The sequence below is a fragment of the Coenobita brevimanus genome, chromosome 72 (assembly GCF_032717465.1).
Source record: "Coenobita brevimanus isolate Jiangsu-jjx chromosome 72, ASM3271746v2, whole genome shotgun sequence".
In the NCBI taxonomy this organism is placed as follows: domain Eukaryota; kingdom Metazoa; phylum Arthropoda; class Malacostraca; order Decapoda; family Coenobitidae; genus Coenobita; species Coenobita brevimanus.
In genome coordinates, this window is record NC_137025.1 from 7,855,229 (window position 1) to 7,875,745 (window position 20,517).

Sequence of the window (20,517 nt, forward strand, 5' to 3'; positions counted from 1 at the left end):
GTGAAACCGAGTATAGTAAACTACCATTTTTATCTTTCACTCCCCAACTAACTTCTTTGGCACTCTGTCTAACTCTCTTTACCTTTTTCCTGAACATTTTCTTACATTCCCTCCACTTTACACTCAAATTCCTTCCAAATTCCTCATCCACTCTCTTCTTACTCTCTCTTACTAATCTTTTCACCCCTCTCTTCCTTCCTACATTTAACTCTCTCTTCTGTCTCTCAACTTCTTCCATGCCCTTGTTTCTCATCCACTCACAGTGTGCTTTCTTCTTTTGCACCACAGTCTCTATCACCTCTTCAGTCCATCATACTGTTCCCTGCATGTCCTTTCGTTTTCTCTTCACCCCACACACCAACTCCATGCTGCACAGATTTCTTCTGTGAATATCTTACACATACGATCCACGTCCCCTATCTGCTCCAATCTATATTTACCCAATCGCTCCTCCACTTCCCTCTTATATTCTGCCTTTTTTCCATCCTCTTGTAACTTTTCTACCCTCCTTGTTAGAACTACTTCCTCCTGTCCTTCCATTCTTCTATTTCTTCATTTTGTTGGGGCTTTGATTCTGACCACCACCAAGCGGTGGTCCGAAAGTCCACTCCCCCAGCCTCTGTATACTCTTGCATCCATCACACTCCTTCTCATCCATTTATCCACAAACACATAATCAGTCATTGTCTTCCGTTCATTCATTTCACCATCCACCCTTCCAATCACTCTTCATGTATACCTGTGGATCATTTTGTGCCTAAACGTTTTCATTTTCGTTTTTAAAGGCTCCAACATGCTAGCATGTGTCGGCCTTGGTCACCTAATGGCGGCTCTCCACGCTGCATGATCCATTGCAGCCTCCCTGTTCAGTCCCTTAACCCTGAGGTCACACTTAATGACCTCATCCCATGTCTTTCTCGGTCTACCCCTCATAATCCCACCCCCAATATTAACACTTCTCACCTTCCTCATCCAATTATCATCCCCCATCCACTCCACATGTCCAAACCATCTCAGTCTACCTCTCCTCATCACAACACCAATACATTTCCATCCCATCCTACCTCTCAACTCTTCCATCATAAACCCAGCCCCTCCAGGCCTTGGACGCAGGGACGCACTGCACATCCACCTAATCATTGTCATTTCTGTACGTCTGAGCCGGCGAATATCTTCCTTCTTCACTGCCCAGGTCTCACTACCATACAGCATTACACTCCTAACTTATGCAGCACACAAAGACCCCTTAGCACGTAGGGAGAGTCCTCTCAATGTCAGGAGAGGCAAGAGAACCCTGAACTTCTTCCAACCACTTCTCACCCTAGCCACAGAGCTAGCTCCAGCTCCACCTCCAGCACACAACATGTCTCCCAAATAACAAAACTCCTCCACACACTCAAGAGATTCACCAGCAAGTTCAATCCTTTCACGTCTAACAATCTCCACCTGCTCACCCCGACACTCCGTACACATAAAATCAGCATTATCTCGCAGTCTACCTCTGATACCACTACATCTCTTATGCACCCATTTATCACTAACACTGCACAAGATGGAATTACTTCCCACGCCCTTGTGGCAAACTGCACATGGCCACTCTCCCTCGTCTTTGACAGTACCGCCACCAACCCTAGATATCATCACTTTTGTTTTATCTGCATTTACCCTTAAGCCCTTGTGCCCCACACCATCTCTCGACCTCGTAAATCTTTCCTCCGCCTCCCTTTCGTTCTCTGCAATCAACACCAAATCATCAGCATACAACATCTCCCATTGGAGTCCGTTTCTAAAGTCACGTGAAAGGGCTTCAAGTACCATGATAAACAACATGGGACTCAAGACTGACCCCTGATTCACACCAACATTCATGGAAAACTCATCACTCAAATCTCCATTCACTCTTACCTGGGTGTGAGCACTGACATACATAGCCATAACCACCCTAACCAGCCACTCCTCTAAGCCAAGCTTTCTCATTGCCCACTTCACCACCTCTCTTGGGACTCTGTCAAAGGCCTTTTCCAAATCAACAAAAACAAAATAAAGATCCCCTCTCCTACCAATATATTTTTCCTGAAGCTGTCGAACAATGAATATAGCATCAGTGGTCCCCCTACCTGGCATAAACCCAAACTGCATCTCATCAATATTCACTCTTTCTCTAATCATACCTTCTAAAACTCTCTCCATTACCTTCATTATCTGATCTAAAAGCTTTATACCTCTATAATTTCCTCTTTCCAGGGCATCACCCTTCCCTTTATATACATTTACAATTACACTCTTCAGCCAATCATCTGGGACAACACACTCATAAATAATTCTATTTATCAGGTCAGTGACTAACCTCACCCCTATATCGCCTGAGGCCTTCAACATTTTGGCAGTCAACCCAGACACACCTGCTGCCTTCCCCACCTTCATCCTGGCTATTGCCTCACTCACAGTAGCAGCATCAATCAAAGGCCAAGGGCCAGACACTGGATCTGCTGGCTCCAAACCTTCTCTGTCCCAGTCAAACTCCTCATTCAACAACCGGTTATAATGCTCTCTCCATGCATCTTTAATGTCCTCACTGTTCACCACTACCCTTCCTTCATCATTCTTGACACACTGCTCACCTATAATATCCTGATTATCCCTCTTCACCTGACCTGCCACCCTAAATATCATATTTTTCCTTTCCCCATGATTTAGGTTATCAAGTAATAGTCTCTGTGACTCAGACTTTGCCCTGTATACCTCTCTTCTAGCCCTCCGCTTGGCACCCAAATATTCCTCTTTGGTACCACCCTTCTTCCATTCCCGTAAAAGCCTACTTTTCTCCTTAACTGCAGCTTCTACACCCTCATCCCACCACCAAGTTACTTTATGTCTTCGTGGCCCACTTGTCCAACTGCATGTTACATCAGTAACTCTCAAGAAATTGTTCTTGAGGGCTCTGTACTGTTCATTAATGCCTCTGTCTACAGCTCCCTGTTCAGCCACCACTCTCCTCTACTTGCTATAGAACGCATCCCTTACTACGTGGTTTTTCAGCTTCCATATTTTCCTCCTAGGTACATAAGTCCTCTTTTTCATCACTTGTTCTTTAAGCACCATATCACAAATCAATAGTTTGTGCTGCTGCACACACTTCTTACTTCCTATAACCTTAACATCCCTCACTAACCTCCTATTGGCCCTCCTAACCAGAAAATAATCTATCTGACTGCTATTTCCCCCAGACTCATACGTAATTAACCTACTGTCTCTTTTCCTAAAATATGTGTTGTACACAATCATATCCATTGCCTCCCCAAACTCGAGTATCCTTTCCCCTTCTGCATTCCTTATACCATACGCACATCCCCCATGCACTCCTTCATAGCCTTGTGCTGCTTCACCTACATGACCATTTAAGTCCCCTCCCAAAATCACTATCTCATCATCCTGTATACCACCCATTACACGTATTAAATCATCCCAAAATCTATCTTTCCCTGCTTCATCCAATCCTGCCTGTGGAGCATATGCCAATATAATCGCAGCTATTGTTCTACCCAACAGAATTTTCACTACCAATATCCTATCGCTTACTTTCAAAACATTCATAACATATTCCACCCATTTCTCCACAACCATCACACCAACACCTCCATATCCATCTGCCCCCCCCTGCCATAACAACTTATAGCAACAGTCCTTCTCGACAATCTTTCTGGCTGATCCACGCCTGTACCGGACTTCCAGCAAACACGCCACATCCACCCACCTCCTACTGAATGCCTCAACGACTTCCCCCGCTCTTCCCCTCAAACGTCCCATGAACCCACCCTCATCCCCTTGGGTGATTTACTGTCCTCAGGCTTGCTTTGAAACTTATTTTGTATTGTCATCTGCAGTATTAATAAAGGGGGATAGACAGTACAGGCCCCACTCACTGCACAGTCCCAGGTCCAGGCAAGACCCCTATCTCACCAGCTTACCAGTGGCTGTGGTAGTGGCCTCGGAGCACCCTGCCAGGACAGCTGCAGGGACACCCTCCAAGCTCACCTTGGCACTGCAACTATCCCGCCATTATACACCCACTGATAGGGCAGTCTCCTGGGGCGCTACTCCCAGGTTCGGGCCCCTCTTTATTGGGCGGAAGTGGCAACCTGGGAACTGCAATACCCTGTACTCTCTAGCACAGGCCCGAGCCCCATCTCGCCCTGGACCCATGACCTATGCCGGCGGAACCCCCGCCACGCCTCCCCCCAGGAGTCCGGCACTAGGTAGCGGGGACAAAGTTTTCTGGCCGCATGCCCATGCTGGCGCCAACCCCTGTAACATAGTGGGATACGTTGTGTGAAATATAAAGTGCATGTGGTGTAGTGCATAGATAGTTAGAGGAAATGTTTGGGAGAGTATGCTGGTCTACTCTCCATGTTACTGTCACACTGAAAAGGTCAGCAAAGGGGGATGGTTAGATAGCTAGTGAAACAGGAGCTTCAGCTCTCCCTATCGCCAGCATTCCCATTCCCCTCGGGAGTACTACCCTGTTCGGCCCGTGCTACGGCCTCCTCCTAAAGAGGGTATTAACTATCACCAACCCCCTCCTGGCACAAATGTCCACTAAAGCACTGTTATTCTCATCCACCTTTGCAGGCACACCCCACTCACCAACTATATACTCCATCCACCTTCACATTCCCTACTTTTCTGTTCATATCTCCAGTCAAAAACACTCTCTCATTCCTTTCAATCTTTTCCAAGCACGCTTCCACATTTGTCCAGAACTCTTCTTTCACTCTGTTTACACGATTTTGTGTTGGCGCATACACACACACACACATGCCCACATTTGTAGTCCAACTTTCACTCGTACCCACATAATCCTTGAGCCAGCTGATCCATACTCTCATATGTTTTTCTTCCATCTGTTACTCACAACAATACACACTCCTTCCTTTGCCCTCTCATTCTCACCTACTCCTGCGCACATACCCCATCCATACTCCTATTCTCTCACACTCTAACCTCCCCTTTTAGTTTCAGTTAATCCACATACAGTACATCCACTTTTGCACTTTCAAGTACGTGGACAATCTCTCTTTCTTTCACCTCATCATTCACATCCCTTACATTCCATGTAGCTATCCATATCATGTCCTTTGTTCGGTCCATAGTCGTCATCTTTTGGTCAGTCCTGGTCCGGGGCTTTATGTTCGTATTTGTAGTTAGTTGTTTTTCGGGGAGGGGCACTAACCCTTTGCCAACCCACTTGTTTTCAAGTAGGGAACACATGTTAGTTGGTTATAAGGTTACCACCCAGTGTTGTAAATGCTTTCCTGGTTTACAGGAAATTATTTGGCTTGCCACTCAATGTGGAGCTACCCACCAAAACAGGGTATCACCACGCCGAGTGGGTGGATGATGGGCACCCCCACCTACCATAGAAGAATTTTTACAGAGAAAGTAAGAGAGATCTCAGAAGTCCTAGTGAGTGATGAACAGGTTGGTTTTAGGAGTGGATATTTACAGTGAGGCAGATAGCAGAGAAGGCTTGTGAGAAGGACCATAAGGTGTTATATGGCATTGATGGATCTGGAAAAAGCTTATGACAAAGTGGACAGAGAAGGATTGTGGAAAGTTTTGCACATGGACGGTGTAGATGGTAAGCTGCTAGGTACCACCAAGAGTTTTTATGATGGTAGTGAAGCATGTGTAAGGGTTAATGGGTATCTAAGTGAATGGTTCTCGATCAGAGTGGGTGTGCGACAAGGTTGTGTGATGTCCCCATGGTTGTTCTGTATATATATGGATGTAGTGATGAAAGAAGTAAAAACACGGGTAATGGAGAGGGGGATGGCGTTGATAATGAATGGTGATGGATGGAATATCTCAAATTTGTTGTATGCTGATGATGCAGTACTGTTTGCAAATTCCGGACAAGAACTTGGTAGGCTAATGTAGAGTTTTGCTGATGTTAGTGAGCGTCGTGCCTTGCGAGTAAATGTAGAGAAGAGTAAAGCGATGGTTATTGAGAGAGAAGGTGACTCCCAGTGTGATGTCACAGTGAATGGAGAGAGACTGGAATTGGTGAGAGAAGAGTTCAAATACTTGGGTACAGTGATAGAGAAGAGAGGGTAATGTGCAAAAGAAGTTGAAAGTAGAGTGACACAAGAAGAAAAGTAGCTGGTGCAATGAAGGCCTTGATAAAAAACAGAGGCTTGAGTGTTGCAGCTGCACGAGGCTTACATGAGGGAGTGTTAGTGCCAACTTTAGCATATGGGTGTAAGACAATGGTGTGGCATGAAAATGAAAAGTCAAGAGCAAGAGCAGTGGAGGTGGGACTGCTGAAGAATGTATGTGGAGTACAGAGGGTGGATAGGATATGAAATAATGTAATTCATGAAAGATGTGGAGTGAGGAAGTCGGTGGACACCAGAATCAAAGAGAGTGTCCTGAGATGGTATGGTCATGTGGAGAGAATGGATAACAATAGACCGGTGAGAAAGGTATATCTGAGCGAATTTGAAGGAGGGAAGAGGCGAGGTAGGCCAAGGAGAAGGTGGAGAGATATGGTGGGTAAGTGTGTGAGGAGGAGAGGTTTGGAAGTTGATGAGGCTAGGGAACTGACAAGAGATCGAGCTGGCTGGATGAATGTTGTGAGGAGAAGTGCATGATCAGGGATTTGGCACCCCTTTTTAACGTGGCATCGTCTGGATTGATTCTATCGGATACATTTGTGTGAAGCTTCAGAATGTGGTGAATGTTTTTGGCGTATCCGATAGAGCCAGGATTCCGGGGGCTTGAATGGTGAGGAGGGGCGCACCCAGGAATTTTCTAAGGGGGGGGGCTGTAGTGAGGTGAGGACAGGTAATCCGATAATTACCAGGAGGTCATATGCAGGTTTAGAGTCAGAGCTGCTGGCTTCTGTGTTACTCTTTGTTTGTACTTGCCAATTTTTCATGTTTTGATGTTATCGAAATAAATATATAGAAATTTTTAAAGGACCCGGAGAGCTAAGGGGGGGGCCCGGGCCCGGTGGCCTCCCCCCTTGGTGCTCCCCTGATTGGTAAGTGAATGAAAGTGTGGCTTATTGGATTGGGCAGATTTGTGCTGTCTGGAATTTGCTACTCCTCACCCTGTCCTAGGGTGGGAAAGGAGGTCCAGATGATGATGATGATGATTATGATTTTTATTATGATTTTTATTATTATTATTATTATTATTATTATTATGTTGCTGCTGATGCACTCGCTGTATTCAGCTTTTACCTAGGGCATCAGGTTTGAATTAGTTATCCTTTTCCTAGGCCAGCTGCCTTCCATGACCAACAAGTCTAGCCTACCTGAGGGAACAGAATGTAATTTGGTGTAGAAGAGTCTGTGTTTATATTAGTTTCAGTCCAGCTGTGAATATATAAGATGGTTGAGTTTCCCACTCAAGAGTATTGTGCATTGGCAACTATAACACTTTTGAATCGACACCACACCCATGGTATACAAGGATTCCCCCCCCCCCCCAGTGGTCTTGACTACTATTACCTAGAATGAGATATATTAAATATGGAAATTTCCAGTTGTAAGAATATTTGCTTGTACCATTTGCTTCCTCACCATCAACTCACTTGATGTGCCGCTTTGGGTGTCTGTCCTTTCCTCTCTTCCTTCCTTCCTCTTCTTTCTTTCTTTCCTTCATTCTTTCATCTTCCCTTTGCCTACAGGTGACTTGACACTCCCTTCTTTCTTTCCTTCATTCTTTCCTCTTCCTTCTGTCTATGGGTGACTCTGCGCTGAGTGACAAGACGAATGGTTTCCTGTACACCAGGAAACCATTTACTACGGTATAATGGATGGTAACCATATGACCAATGTATGGCACCTGATGGTTTAATGTGTAATTAAGGTGCTCCAATTGGATTGAGCCTGTGTAGGTTTATATCCAAGGGGTGGTTGGGGTTTCTTCCTCATATAATGCCACTCAGGGATGAGTGAGGCTGGTCCCTCTCAACTTAATGTCCGGACCAACTTCCTAGCCCCGGGCTCCTGTGCTTCTCATGGGGCAACATAGGATTGGATGATGGATGGATAGATGGACCATCTGCTTCCCTACTTAAAGCTGATTTTGTAGGTTATCAGAATTAGTGTAACTGCTGTATCATACACGGTACCCTGGACACTTTATTAACTTAACCCTGTTTTCAGGAAGTGCAAAATGTGTCAAAGAAAGTCATAAGAAGACCAAAAGTTGAAATAGAAGGAACAGCACAAATTAGCAGTGGGTAAGCATTTCTTCTCATTTTCCTGTTCATTATGTCAAAAGACATTTTCATCTTTCTTATGCCATTTAAAATGGTTTCATATAACTTACATTTTGTATTGTGGATTGAGGAACAGTACTATGTGTGTGTGTGTGTATTTATCTAGTTGTATTTACCTAGTTGTGATATACAGGAAATGAGCTGCACTCGTGGGGTCCCGACTCTTTTTCTCATTGTCAGACTTTGCTTTGAACTCATTTAAGTTTTTAGACTGGACGATCTCTTTGTCCAGGCTGTTCCACAGGGAAATGCATCTGCTGTATATGGAAAGTTATATTTCTTGATATCCTTCAAACAATTTGGCTTTTTCAGTTTCATTCCATGTCCTTTTGTTACTCTCCCATCCCATGCGAACAAATCATTTTTATCAATTTTATCTAGTCCCATCATGGCCCTGAACACAGCAATCATGTCGCCCCTCTCTCTCCTTTCTTCTAGGGAAGGCAGGTCCAGCATTTCCAGCCTCTCTCCGTAAGACAGATCTGCCAGGCTGGGAATCATCTTGGTTGTTGTTCTTTGTATTCTCTCAATCTTATTTATATCTTTCTTTTTGTGTGGGACCACACTACTGCCACATATTCCATCCTGGGGCAGATCATGGCCACTATCAATTTTTTCATAATTTCCTCATCCATGTAATGGAATGCCACTTGTATGTTAGTCAAGAGATTGTACGTTTCTCTATCTTGTTAATTTGTTTTTCCTGTGACAAACCATCCTGGACCAGCACTCCCAAATCTCTCTCTTCTCTCACTTTTTTGATTGGTTCATTACCCACCATGTAATTCAGTGATGGCCTCTTCTTACCCATTTCCAATATTTTACCCCCCCCCCCCCCCCTCGTTAAATTTCATTTCGCACATCTGGCTCCAATCTTGGATCCTATTCAAGTCTTCCTGCAGTATTTTACAGTCTTCCTCAACTTCTACTCTCAAGATCTTTGCATCATTAGCAAACAGACTTGCATAACTGTTCATTCCATCTACCATATAATTTACGAAAATCAGGAACATTACTGGCACTAACACCGAGCCCTGTGGGACTCCATTTCTTACTTCCCTCCATCAGGATATCTTGTCCTTTATTACTGTTCTCATTTGTCTGTCTCTCAAGAAATCTCTCATCCACTCCAGGATGTTTCCCTTCAGTCCTCCTACATGTTCCAATTTCCACATTAGTTGGTTGTGGGGTACCTTGTCAAAGGCTTTCTCTAAATCTAAATATACACAGTCCACCCAGCTATCTCTCTCTTGTAGCACGTCAATCACTCTTGAGTAAAAGCTCAACAAGTTGGAAACGCATAACCTTCCACTTCTGAATCCAAACTGGCTCTCAGCCAGTATGTTCATCTCCTCCAGATATTTTATCCATCTGTCTTTCAGGATTCTCTCGCACAATTTTGCAACCATGCTGGTCAGGAACACTTGTCTATAATTCAGGGGTTCCTCCTTGTTTCCTCCCTTGTATATTGGTACCACATTGGCCCTCTTCCATTCCTGAGGCACGTTCCCCTTCTTCCAGAGAACACACAATTAAATCGTAAATCTTATCTGCCAGTTGTTCTCTGCATTCTTTCAGTACCCAGGTAGGGATTCCATCCGGTCTTGGGGCTTTCCTTACATCTTGAGTTTCCAGTAATTTATACATTTCCAGCACTTCCACTTGTATGTCTTTTATCAGTACATTTCTAGTCACACCCTCCCCCTCCTCAAAATCCTTTTCTTTAGTGAAAACTGATTGGAAACATCTGTTCATTATTTCAGCTTGCATTGCCACATCTTTATAGACCTCTCCTTCTATTTTCAGTTGAATGATTCCTTCCTTTAGTTTCAATTTGCCACTGACAAATTATAAAACAATTTGGGTTCTTCCTTACATTTGTCAATTGTATCTTTTTCAAAGTTCCTTTCTTCCTCACTGCGTATTCTTGTTTATTCATTTCTAGTTCTTTTATATTCTTCCTTTGATTTATTATTACCTCTCTTTCTCCATTTGTTCCATGCCATGTCCCTTTCTTTTTTTGCTATCATGCACATTCTGTTAAACCAATCCTTCTTCCTTTTTTCTCTCCCACTTCTCTTGGAACATGTTTCTTCACTCCTAATTATACTGTAGAGGTCTAGCAAGATATCCCACTTCCTTTGCGTCTCTTACTTCTCTGTATTTTCTCCAATCCGCATTTTTTTAAAATTTCCTCTTTCTTGTATAGTTTGCATTCCCATAGTTGTATCTTATCTGCCTATAAAGCTCATCTCTTGGCACCACGTTCCCTTTTATCATCTGGAACGGGATGTATTTACCTATTTGTAGTATACAGGAATTGAGCAATGCTCGTGTTGTCCTGTCTCCATATCCACATTTATCAAGTCTACCTTTACACACATGAATGTTTTTCTCATGCACCACCTCTTTGTCTAAGTCGTTCCAATATTTAAGTATTTATACCTAATTGTGATATACACGGAATGTACTATGCTCGTGGGTTTCCATCGCTGTTTCTCAAGTCAAATTTGGCTTTAAACTCGTTTAAGTTTTTAGACTGGAAGATCTCTTTGTCCAGGCTATTCCATAAGTCTATACTTCTGTAAGGAAAGCTATATTTCTTGATATCCTTCAAGCAGCTTGACTTTTTCTGCTGTACAGCAGAAACTCCCAAATCCAAAAGTCCAATTTCCAAAAACCACCACTTTCCAAAATATTGTTCATGCAATAAGGGATTTTGATATCTCCTCTCCTTACACAGTCAGTACATACAGTAATTGAAAACAGTTTTCTCTATGGACATGTATAAGAACAGGTAATAAATAAGTAATACAAGAGAGTTCATTATATTTACTGTTAAAGGCACTGTAAATTATTATACACATGATTTTCTGGTTAGTTAGTACAGTAGTATGATGGTGAATTGCAAAATAGTCCATTTTCTGTTAAACCATTGAGTCTGAACATTTTGCATTTGAGAGTTTATACTGTACAGTAAATGACTTGAATTATATTTTCATATCCAGAACTGTAAGAAAAACCTCATTGAGGAGAAGTGGGAGACATGGAGGGGGCCAGATCACTGCCACATTAAATGCTGCCTTACAGCTGATACAGCAGCTTGAGAGTGATCAAGAAATCTCCACCACAGTCCCTGGGAAAGCTAAGTAAGTGCATGCCTGTATTATTCTTGTACTCACCCAAGTAATTATTATTATAGGAGGGAAGTTTAAACACAGTTTTACATCACCAGATGAATGACTTCATTTTTTCAAAATTCCCTCCACCCCCAACAACACCCCACCACACCCCCAAAAATGTTTTTAGTGGCATACATCTTACAGTCTCTAGGTCAGAATATTTGCCCTTTAAAATTATCTCAAAAACAAATTGAAAAGATGAGACTAGCAACATTACTGCATTCCTGGTAGAGAAGAGAATTATGCTAATTTAGTCTCAGCCTTGCGGCTCAAGATTTTGCCCTTGGCTAGCATGATTTAAGCACATGTCTGTAAGCAGAATTTCATGAGATTTTGAGTGGTGCTAGCTTTCATATTGTGTATACAGCTCATAATTCTCAGAGAAAAAGGAGGGGGGGGGGGGAAGGTGATAGAAATTGGCAAAAAATGAAACCTGTGCCAGCAGCTTTTGCAGTGTCTTGTGGCAAGTGAGGGAGTAGAGATTTTTTTTTCATCTACTGACATGCTAAAATAATGATGCAAATGGCTTAAAAGTGCTTTTGTCTGTAGAACAGTATGCAGTATATGAATATAATGCAATACCTTTACCACTGCAGTATGAATTTTTGATTTTGCAGGGGGACCTAGTGGTTTAGTAGTAGAGTATACCAGTCACATTCCAGACTGAGCAAATCTTTTCAGCTCTGTTGAGTAATTTTAGGCCCTTTTAAGTCCTTTCAGATCATTTAAAGTGTATCGTAGTGATTCATGTCATGTCAGAAATATGAAGTTATTTATCAAATGTGAACACCATAGTTGCAATAATTATCCAGGTCTTTCAGGTCAGTGCCATAATATACAAGATAGGAGGATTCAGGTTTGTTAGGTCCAGCCAATCACATTAGGTAATTTCATACATATTCAAAAAGTGCGAAAATAAACCCTGTCGTTGTAATTGTTTTTGAGGTATGTTAGTTTAGGTCTTTCAGGATGAAATGAGACAGTTGAATATGAATAGTAGGGGTGAGCTGGGATGGAATTGGATGGATGAGCATGATTGGGAAGTATACATTATGAATTAGGGTGTTTAGGGCAGTTGTCAGTGGAAACAGTCATTTTTTATATTTACCACATCACATCAAAATTGGAGAAGAGTGGATGGGATGTGAGGTATGCTAGGGGAAGTACATTGCGTGATAGTATAAGGATTAAGTCAGGGGTGAGGAAGCAAAAAGTGGGTAAGGTTGGCAGATTGGGTTGAGATGGGGTGAGGCTGTGATGGGTGGTGAGGCTAGGCAGAACATACACATACTTTGGAGACTGGTGTTATATGAGGATCACTGTTGGCAGTGGGAAAGTTTAAGCCACAGATTGTCTCTGAAAATCAGTGTAGGATGGATAGTAAGGTGTGGATAGGAGGGGTTGGATTGGAGGGGGAGCAGAATGGGGGTAGTTGTAGGTTGGGTGTTATGAGTATATTGATGGTCTGAATTGAAATCTCCCAGAACAAGATGAGAAAAAGGAAGCCCAAATTACATGAATAAACCTGCCAACTCACAACATACATAAAAACCTCCATCCATTCTTTGGAGTTTTGAACATGCTCATTGCACATAAACAGTCCTTATGGCTGATGGTAATATCATTAGATTTAAAGCTTCTAACAGGTGAGTTTAGTAGATTTATCCAGAGTTTAAGGTACTGTATAACTTTTACTGCGAGCATTTCTAAAATTCTCCAGAGTTCACAGTTCTTTTTTTCCTCCCTCATGTTGTGTAAAATTATCTGTTTCAGCTCAGAGAGAAATTCCCTAGTTAGAGACATTATTATATTTTGTCTATCTGTCCCTGTGTAATATATATATATATATATATATATATATATGTATACACTATATATATATATATATATATATATATATATATACAGTGCGGAGCCTCTGTGGTACAGTGGTAGAGTGTACATTTCGTACACGGGTGAGCCAGAGTTCGTGCCCCGCCAGGGTAATAAACTTTGGGAGTGTTCACCCGGCCACGTATTGCATTGGCGGACACCAGGGGTGCTGTGGTTGAACCAGTGTGTGAGTGAGAGTGTGTGAGTGAGTTTTACGCCAGGTACCCCTTTTTTGGATAAGGGCTAAGGCGTTGCCCCTGGGTAGAGGACTTTGGTTTGGAGCGTGTAGCATTTTATGACTGGATGCCCTTCCTGATGTCTACCAATGACCCTTGGGTGGATTCGATCCTCCGACCCTTCGGTCAGAGCGGAGCGCTCTAACCCACTGAGCCACGGCTGCTTACTATAAAGTATGCTTGCACCCATTCGGCTTGTGCGGGCCGATTACACTTGGTACACAGACTACACACACATCCAAAGCCACTACAACACTATAATTACACTAACAAGCACTTCTCACCCTACATACAATCTCTACTAGACAGCCTAAGCCACATGGTAGAGATACATTGGCTGTATCATCCTGACTTCAGGCCGAGATAGGCCGGTCCTGCAGTGGATACTCAAACGGCTGATGATGATGATGATGATGATATACAGTGCTTGACAAAAATATTTGGCGCCCGGCACCCCCCCAACAAAACAAACCTTTCAACTATGGAAAAAACATGTAAATAATGCATTATAATTACCTTTAATGCTTGGTAGGGTTTCCTTTCCGCCTCTTCACGGACCTGAGACGTCATGGAAGTGAAAGGGTCAGGTTCCTCAGGTGCTGGGGTGATATACTTGCCCAGGACTCACGAATGGCTGCTTCCAGCTTAGGCAGAGAGCTCACATCCTTCCCTTGGAGATTCTTCTTTACGAGGTACCAGAGGTTTTCTATCTGGTTGACGTCTGGGCTATTGCCTGGCCAGTCTTTCATGAAGGAGACCTCGCAGTCACGAAGCCAGTTGGTGACAGATTTGGCTTTATGAGCAGGTGCACCGTCCTGCAGAAACACTCGTGCACCTGTGAGCTCGAAGGACTCAGGTAAATGATCACAAAGCAGCTCCAGGTAAACGTCCTGATTCACTCTGCAGTTCCTGGGAAGCACAACAAGCTTCCCCAACCCCTTACCAGAGAAACAACCCCATACCATTAGTGAATCAGGATGTTTAACTGTGCTCTCCACGTAACGGGGGTCAAGCGGGTCACTACCTCTGCGCTGGTACACACACGCTCCTCGATTACAGGTAACGGTAAACATTGCCTCATCAGACCACAACACTGACAGCCATTGGTCTTCACCCCAGGTAAGGAACTTGTTAGGAAAGGCAAGCCTACAAAGTCACTGGTTACGTGTAAGAAGAGGCTTTCTCTCAGGCCTGTGGCTTGTGTAACTAAGTTCCTTGAGTCTTTGAGAAACAGTGCGCACTGAAACCTCACCAAACACTTCCGGGTTGTTCTCCTTAATTCTCCTTGCAGTCACATGAGGATTAGACTCCACTGCACGTTTGAGGACATTAACAGACCTCGGAGAAGTTTTCCTGGGCCTACCAGACTGTGGTTTCTTTGTGGGAATGTCACCTCTATTTTCCACTCTGTAACGGGCACACCACCTCCCCACTGTCAACCGAGCCACACCAACCAAATCACTAATTTCCTTTGTGGGGTGGCCTGCCTCCTTTAGAGCAATGATCTGTGATAATATTTCACTAGACAATTCACGGGTAGGGGCCATATTAAAGTAGCGAAAGCCAAAACACTGCTGTTCACCAGGTAAAAATTGGTGCAGCAAGAGAGGGAGGAGCTGCCGGGTTCCCCTCTCTCACTCAGCCCGCAGGCAACTGAGGCGCCAGCCAACCAGCGCGCAGTAAGGCCTCAGGCTGCTGTGACGTCATGTTAGCACCCAAAACTTCTGGCTAAATTTTTTTCTCCCAAAGAGGGGTGATTCTTTGTTCGCCAAAAGTATTGTGCGCCTATGTCCAAACACTTCCGGGTTGCTCTCCTTAATTCTCCTTGCAGTCACACGAGGATTAGACTCCACTGCACGTTTGAGGACATTAACAGACCTCGGGGAAGTTTTCCTGGGCCTACCAGACTGTGGTTTCTTTGTAGGAATGTCACCACTATTTTCCACTCGGTAACGGGCACACCACCTCCCCACTGTCAACCGAGTCACACCAACCAAATCACTAATTTCCTTTGTGGGGTGGCCTGCCTCCTTTAGAGCAATGATCTGTGATAATATTTCACTAGACATTTCACGGGTAGGGGCCATATTAAAGTAGCGAAAGCCAAAACACTGCTGTTCACCAGGTAAAAATTGGTGCAGCAAGAGAGGGAGGAGCTGCCGGGTTCCCCTCTCTCACTCAGCCCGCAGGCAGCTGAGGCGCCAGCCAACCAGCGCGCAGTAAGGCCTCAGGCTGCCGTGACGTCATGTTAGCACCCAAAACTTCTGGCTAAATTTTTTTCTCCCAAAAAAGGGTGATTCTTTTTTCGCCAAAAGTATTGCGCGCCTTGACATAGGCGCACAATACTTTTGTCGAGCGCTGTATATATATATATATATATATATATATATATAAATACTAAGCAGAGGAGTGAGTATAGAGACTGCATGAGGATTTGAAATTCATGAAGGTGTGTTAATGCCCACATTAATGCATGGGTGTTAGACTTTGATGTGACATAAGTGTGAAAGTTCAGAGTTCAAAATATGGAATGGGACTGTTAAAGAATATGAGTAGGCTGGATAGAGTGGATAGAAAAAGAAACAAAAGTGTGATGATTTGGTCATAAGGAGAAAGAATGGATGTTGATAGGTTGGTGAAATGGTTGTGTGTGAATAAGTCTGAAGGTGGGAGTAGGCATGGTATGCAAAAAAGAACATGAATGATTGTGGTGAACAGATGCATGAGGAAATAATGCGTGGAAGTTGAGGAAACTAAGAATTGGCAAGGGATCAAAAGAATTGGATGATTGATAAACTGTGTATGGAGAAGTACATAATAAGGGTATAGCGCGTGCTCTCTCTCTCTCTCTCTCTTTCTCTTAGTTGGCACACTGGCAGGTGTATATGAAGTACATCTAGAAAGGAAACTCTGCAGATGGTTATGCTTGTGAGGTGGAGCCAGGATTTTATGGTTTATAATGATGGATGAATGCTTGTTTAGCCAGATGACGAATGAATTGCAGTTCTATTTTTGTGGTCCCTTTCTTTGTACTTGGATGATTTTACCTTATCTCATTGTGCTAGAGAGGGATATCCTCACATGATGGTACCATTATAACTGCATTACAAATGTCTCTTAGCTCCCTCCTGTCCCCAAAAAGGAGGATAGTAGACTGCAGGAGAAGGCTAGATTCAGCCTGTAGTCTTCTGTGTTTACATTCAAGTGAGGCTGCAGCCACATCGATAACCATATCAGCAACCTCATCCCATCTTTGTAGGTGGGAGTAAGGGTTGGAATGATGATGATAATGGTCTAGTTTGAAATAGGCATGTTTACAGAGGTGAAGTGCAGATTTTGATGAAGTCCATCTACCACCTGTGGAATGGTATTTATATAAAGAGCTAGGCAAGCCAAGCCCCTGAAAATCCCTTTGCAAGTCAGCAATTTTATAATGTGTGTAGAGCTCTTTATTCCACATTCAGGTCTGCATAGCACTTCACCCAGTTTCTCTCATTCTTTCCACATATCAAAATCTCTTCAGCCTACCTGTGTGTTTGCATCACCTCATGGGTATTGTTGTATGATCTCAGTCAGAAGTTTGCTAGCACTTATCTGCTGGCTGTGGTGCTGGCTTTTACATTAAAAATTTATGTGATAGTATTAACCACACTGCAGATATGTATGAGGAAAGAAGAATACTCTTAGACATATGGGGAGGAATGAGAAATATGGAAGGTAGGTCACAATGCTGGCAAGGGATTTTTTTTTTTTTTTTTTTTTTTTTTTTTTTTATGTGAGGAAGAAGGAACCAAAGACAATGAGCCTGCAATACTGTTCCCTCCAAGAGAAAAACAAAATACAAGAGAGAGCCAAATTCAAGATCCATTCATTTCGAGATGCCTGGACATACTGCGTTTGAAAGACTGGAGATCATAGGAAGCAGGAAATACAGACAGAGGGAGACAGTTCCAGAGTTGACGTGTTGCATAAATGAAGGACTGGGAGTAATGGTTGACTCTTGCATTAGAGAGTTGGACAGAAAAGGGGTGAGAGTTTGCTGCTAGACGGGTACTACGCGCCCGTCGTAGAAGTGGAGGAATGCATGCAGACAGTTCAGAGGAATAGTGACCATTGAAGTAGCGACAGAAAAGAGATAAAGATGCAACACTGCGGTGAAGAGACAGAGGTTGAAGGGAGTCAGTAAGAGGGGGAGAGTTAATGAGACGAAAAGCCTTTGATTCCACCCTATTGAGAAGAGCTGTATGTGGGGAGCCTTCCTATACATGAGAGTTGTACTCCACACAGGGGCGGATAAAACCCCTGTATAGAGTCAACAATTGTGCAGGGGTAAAGAAGGAACGGAGTTGGCTTAGCACACCCAATCGCTTGGAAGCAGATTTTACAAGAGATGTAATATGATCTTTCCAAGACAAGTCCCAAGCAAATGAAACCCCAAGCATGTTCAATGGTGATGCAGGATTAAGTTGAGTATTATTAAACATAAGTGGGTATACCTGTGGAAGATTTTGTCGGGTTGATAGGTGCAAAAACTGAGTCTTTGATGCATTAAAAACAACCAGATCATTTTTACCTCAGTCAGAGATACGAGCCAAGTCAGACATTAGGTGTGCCATAGCCTCATCCCTTGCCTGTTGAAGTAACTGCTGAGATGGACGTTGTGGGAATCGAATGGAAAGGTGAAGGGTGGAGTCATCAGCGTATGAGTGGATAGGGCTAGATGTACAGCTTAGAAGGTCATTGATGAATAAAAGGAAGAGAGTTGGTGATAGGACAGAGCCCTGAGGAACACCACTGTTAATAGATCTAGGAGAAGAACGATAGCCGTCTACAACAGCAGCTATAGAACAACCAGAAAGGAAGCTAGAGATGAAGGCACAAATAGAAGGATAGAAACCGTAAGAGGGCAGTTTGGAAATTAAAGATTTATGTCAGACTTGATCGAAAGCCTTTGAGATGTCAAGTGCAATGGCAAAGCTTTCGCCAAAGTCCCAAAAGGAGGATGACCAGGAGTCTGAAAGGTAGGTGAGAAGATCGCCTGTGGAACGTCCCTGACAGAACCCATACTGACGATCAGAAAGAAGGTTGTGATAGGAAAGATGCTTTAAAATTTTTCTATTAAGAATTGACTCGAAAACTTTTGAGATACAGGATGTTAAAGCAGTTGGACAATAGTTAGAGGGTTGGGAATGGTCACCCTTCTTTGGGACTGGCAGAATGAGAGCAAACTTCCAGCAAGAAGGAAAGGTACAAGTTGACAGACAAAGGCCAAAGAGTTTGCCTAGGCAGGGAGTAAGCACAGAAGCACAGTTCTTGAGAACAACAAGAGGGACTCCATCAGGCCCATATGCCTTATTAGTACTGTGGCCAGCAATGGCAGAAAATACATCAGCTGAAGAAATTTTAATGTCAGCCATGAGGAAGTCAGAGGGGGGAAGTGAGGGAGGAACAGCACCGGAATCGTCTAAGGTGGAGTTGGAGGAGAAAGTCTGAGCGAAGAGATCTGCTGTATCAGTAGAAGAAATAGCTACAGAGCCATCAGAGTAGAAAAGAGGAGGGAAGGATGATAAGGTAAAGTTGTTAGAAAGGTTTTTGGCAAGGTGCCAGAAGGAGCGGGAAGAGTTCGAGTTAGAGAGTTGAGAGCATTTTGTACGGATGAAATTATTTTTAGCTGAGCGAAGAACAGACTTAGCACGATTCCGGGCAGAAATGTATAAAAGATGTGATTCAGGGGTGGGTTGGCTCCGGTACCTTTTATAGGCCCTCTCCTAATTGCGGACTCTTGCTTGTGATATTAAAGTCACCCAAAGAAATGATGGCAGAGGTCTAGAAGTTTTCAGTCAGTGATACTGTACATCTGTCTTTTTATAGCCAGACCCTGTAAGGACTCCATATTATAACTACAAATCATAATAGATAGATAGATACATAGATAGATAGACAGACAGATAGAAGCAACAAGTCGAGATGAGATAGATATTGTGTCTGCGAGAATCGAGCAATGCTAAACATGCTTACACACTCTAACTCAAGGAACGCTATATAGGCACACGACAGCACCTAGTGACCATACACACATACTCACACACAGGTTTCTAGAACATTCCAACAACATTGTAACACACGTGACACGACCCCTGCTGCACCAGAATTTAGGAAGCAGAGCTCAGAAGGAAGTTAGCCATAGAACCGACAGGTAGTAGGGAGAAGGAGCCTAGCAACATGGGCGAGAGGGTGGCAGAGAGAGAGAGCGAGACAGGGAGGTTAGCTCGTGGGACTCTACATTTCACTCGTGTGTGAGAGACTTTGTTAATATTTCCAAGACAAATAAAAATAGTCCCATACTCATCTTTACCTCTCCTGTCATTGCATGACAAAAGGGAACGAAGATTATCTACTTACAAAACTACTCAAGTATAACAACCTCTCGTCCACGAGTCTAATATCTGTATAATTGATTTACAAAACTTCACTACAAGCACTTACAAAGTTATTGTGAGATATGGCGGCAGCGAACGTACGAACCTCGTCTACAAATCTACAGTGAATTCCTACAAAATACAAGCTACAAGTCTACAAGCCTACAAGTGTACAAGCCTACTAGCCCACGAGTGTACAGTTGATTCTGCATTATCAAGATTGGGGAGGGGGGAAAAAAAAAAAAAAAAAAAAACTCACAACCAGCTCCTGACAGTATTCTCTCCAACCAGCCCCCTCTGTCTCCCCGATCATCACACTGATTTAGAGGTGAAGAGGTCACAGGACGCCTTGCCAGTAGTTTAACAAAATACTGATACAAACAATCTTGCAATTTCTACGACGAACCAACGAACTACAACCATCTACGATCAACTACAAATAACAACTCTACGAGTCGTTTGTATAATCTTCTACACCTACCTACTGTACAAGTAGCGACAGTCTTCATCCCACAACG

At 43.3% G+C, this 20,517-nt stretch overlaps 1 protein-coding gene across 1 annotated transcript in view; it reads left to right on the forward strand.

Moving 5' to 3' along the window:
• LOC145407205 (uncharacterized) overlaps positions 1-20,517 on the forward strand; it is a 165,309-nt gene that overhangs the window by 130,907 nt on the left and 13,885 nt on the right. Inside the window, exons 10-11 of the mRNA XM_080278243.1 lie at positions 8,175-8,251; positions 11,299-11,439. Of these exons, the coding sequence (XP_080134369.1) occupies positions 8,175-8,251; positions 11,299-11,439 (218 nt within the window). The remainder of the gene's footprint in view (positions 1-8,174; positions 8,252-11,298; positions 11,440-20,517) is intronic.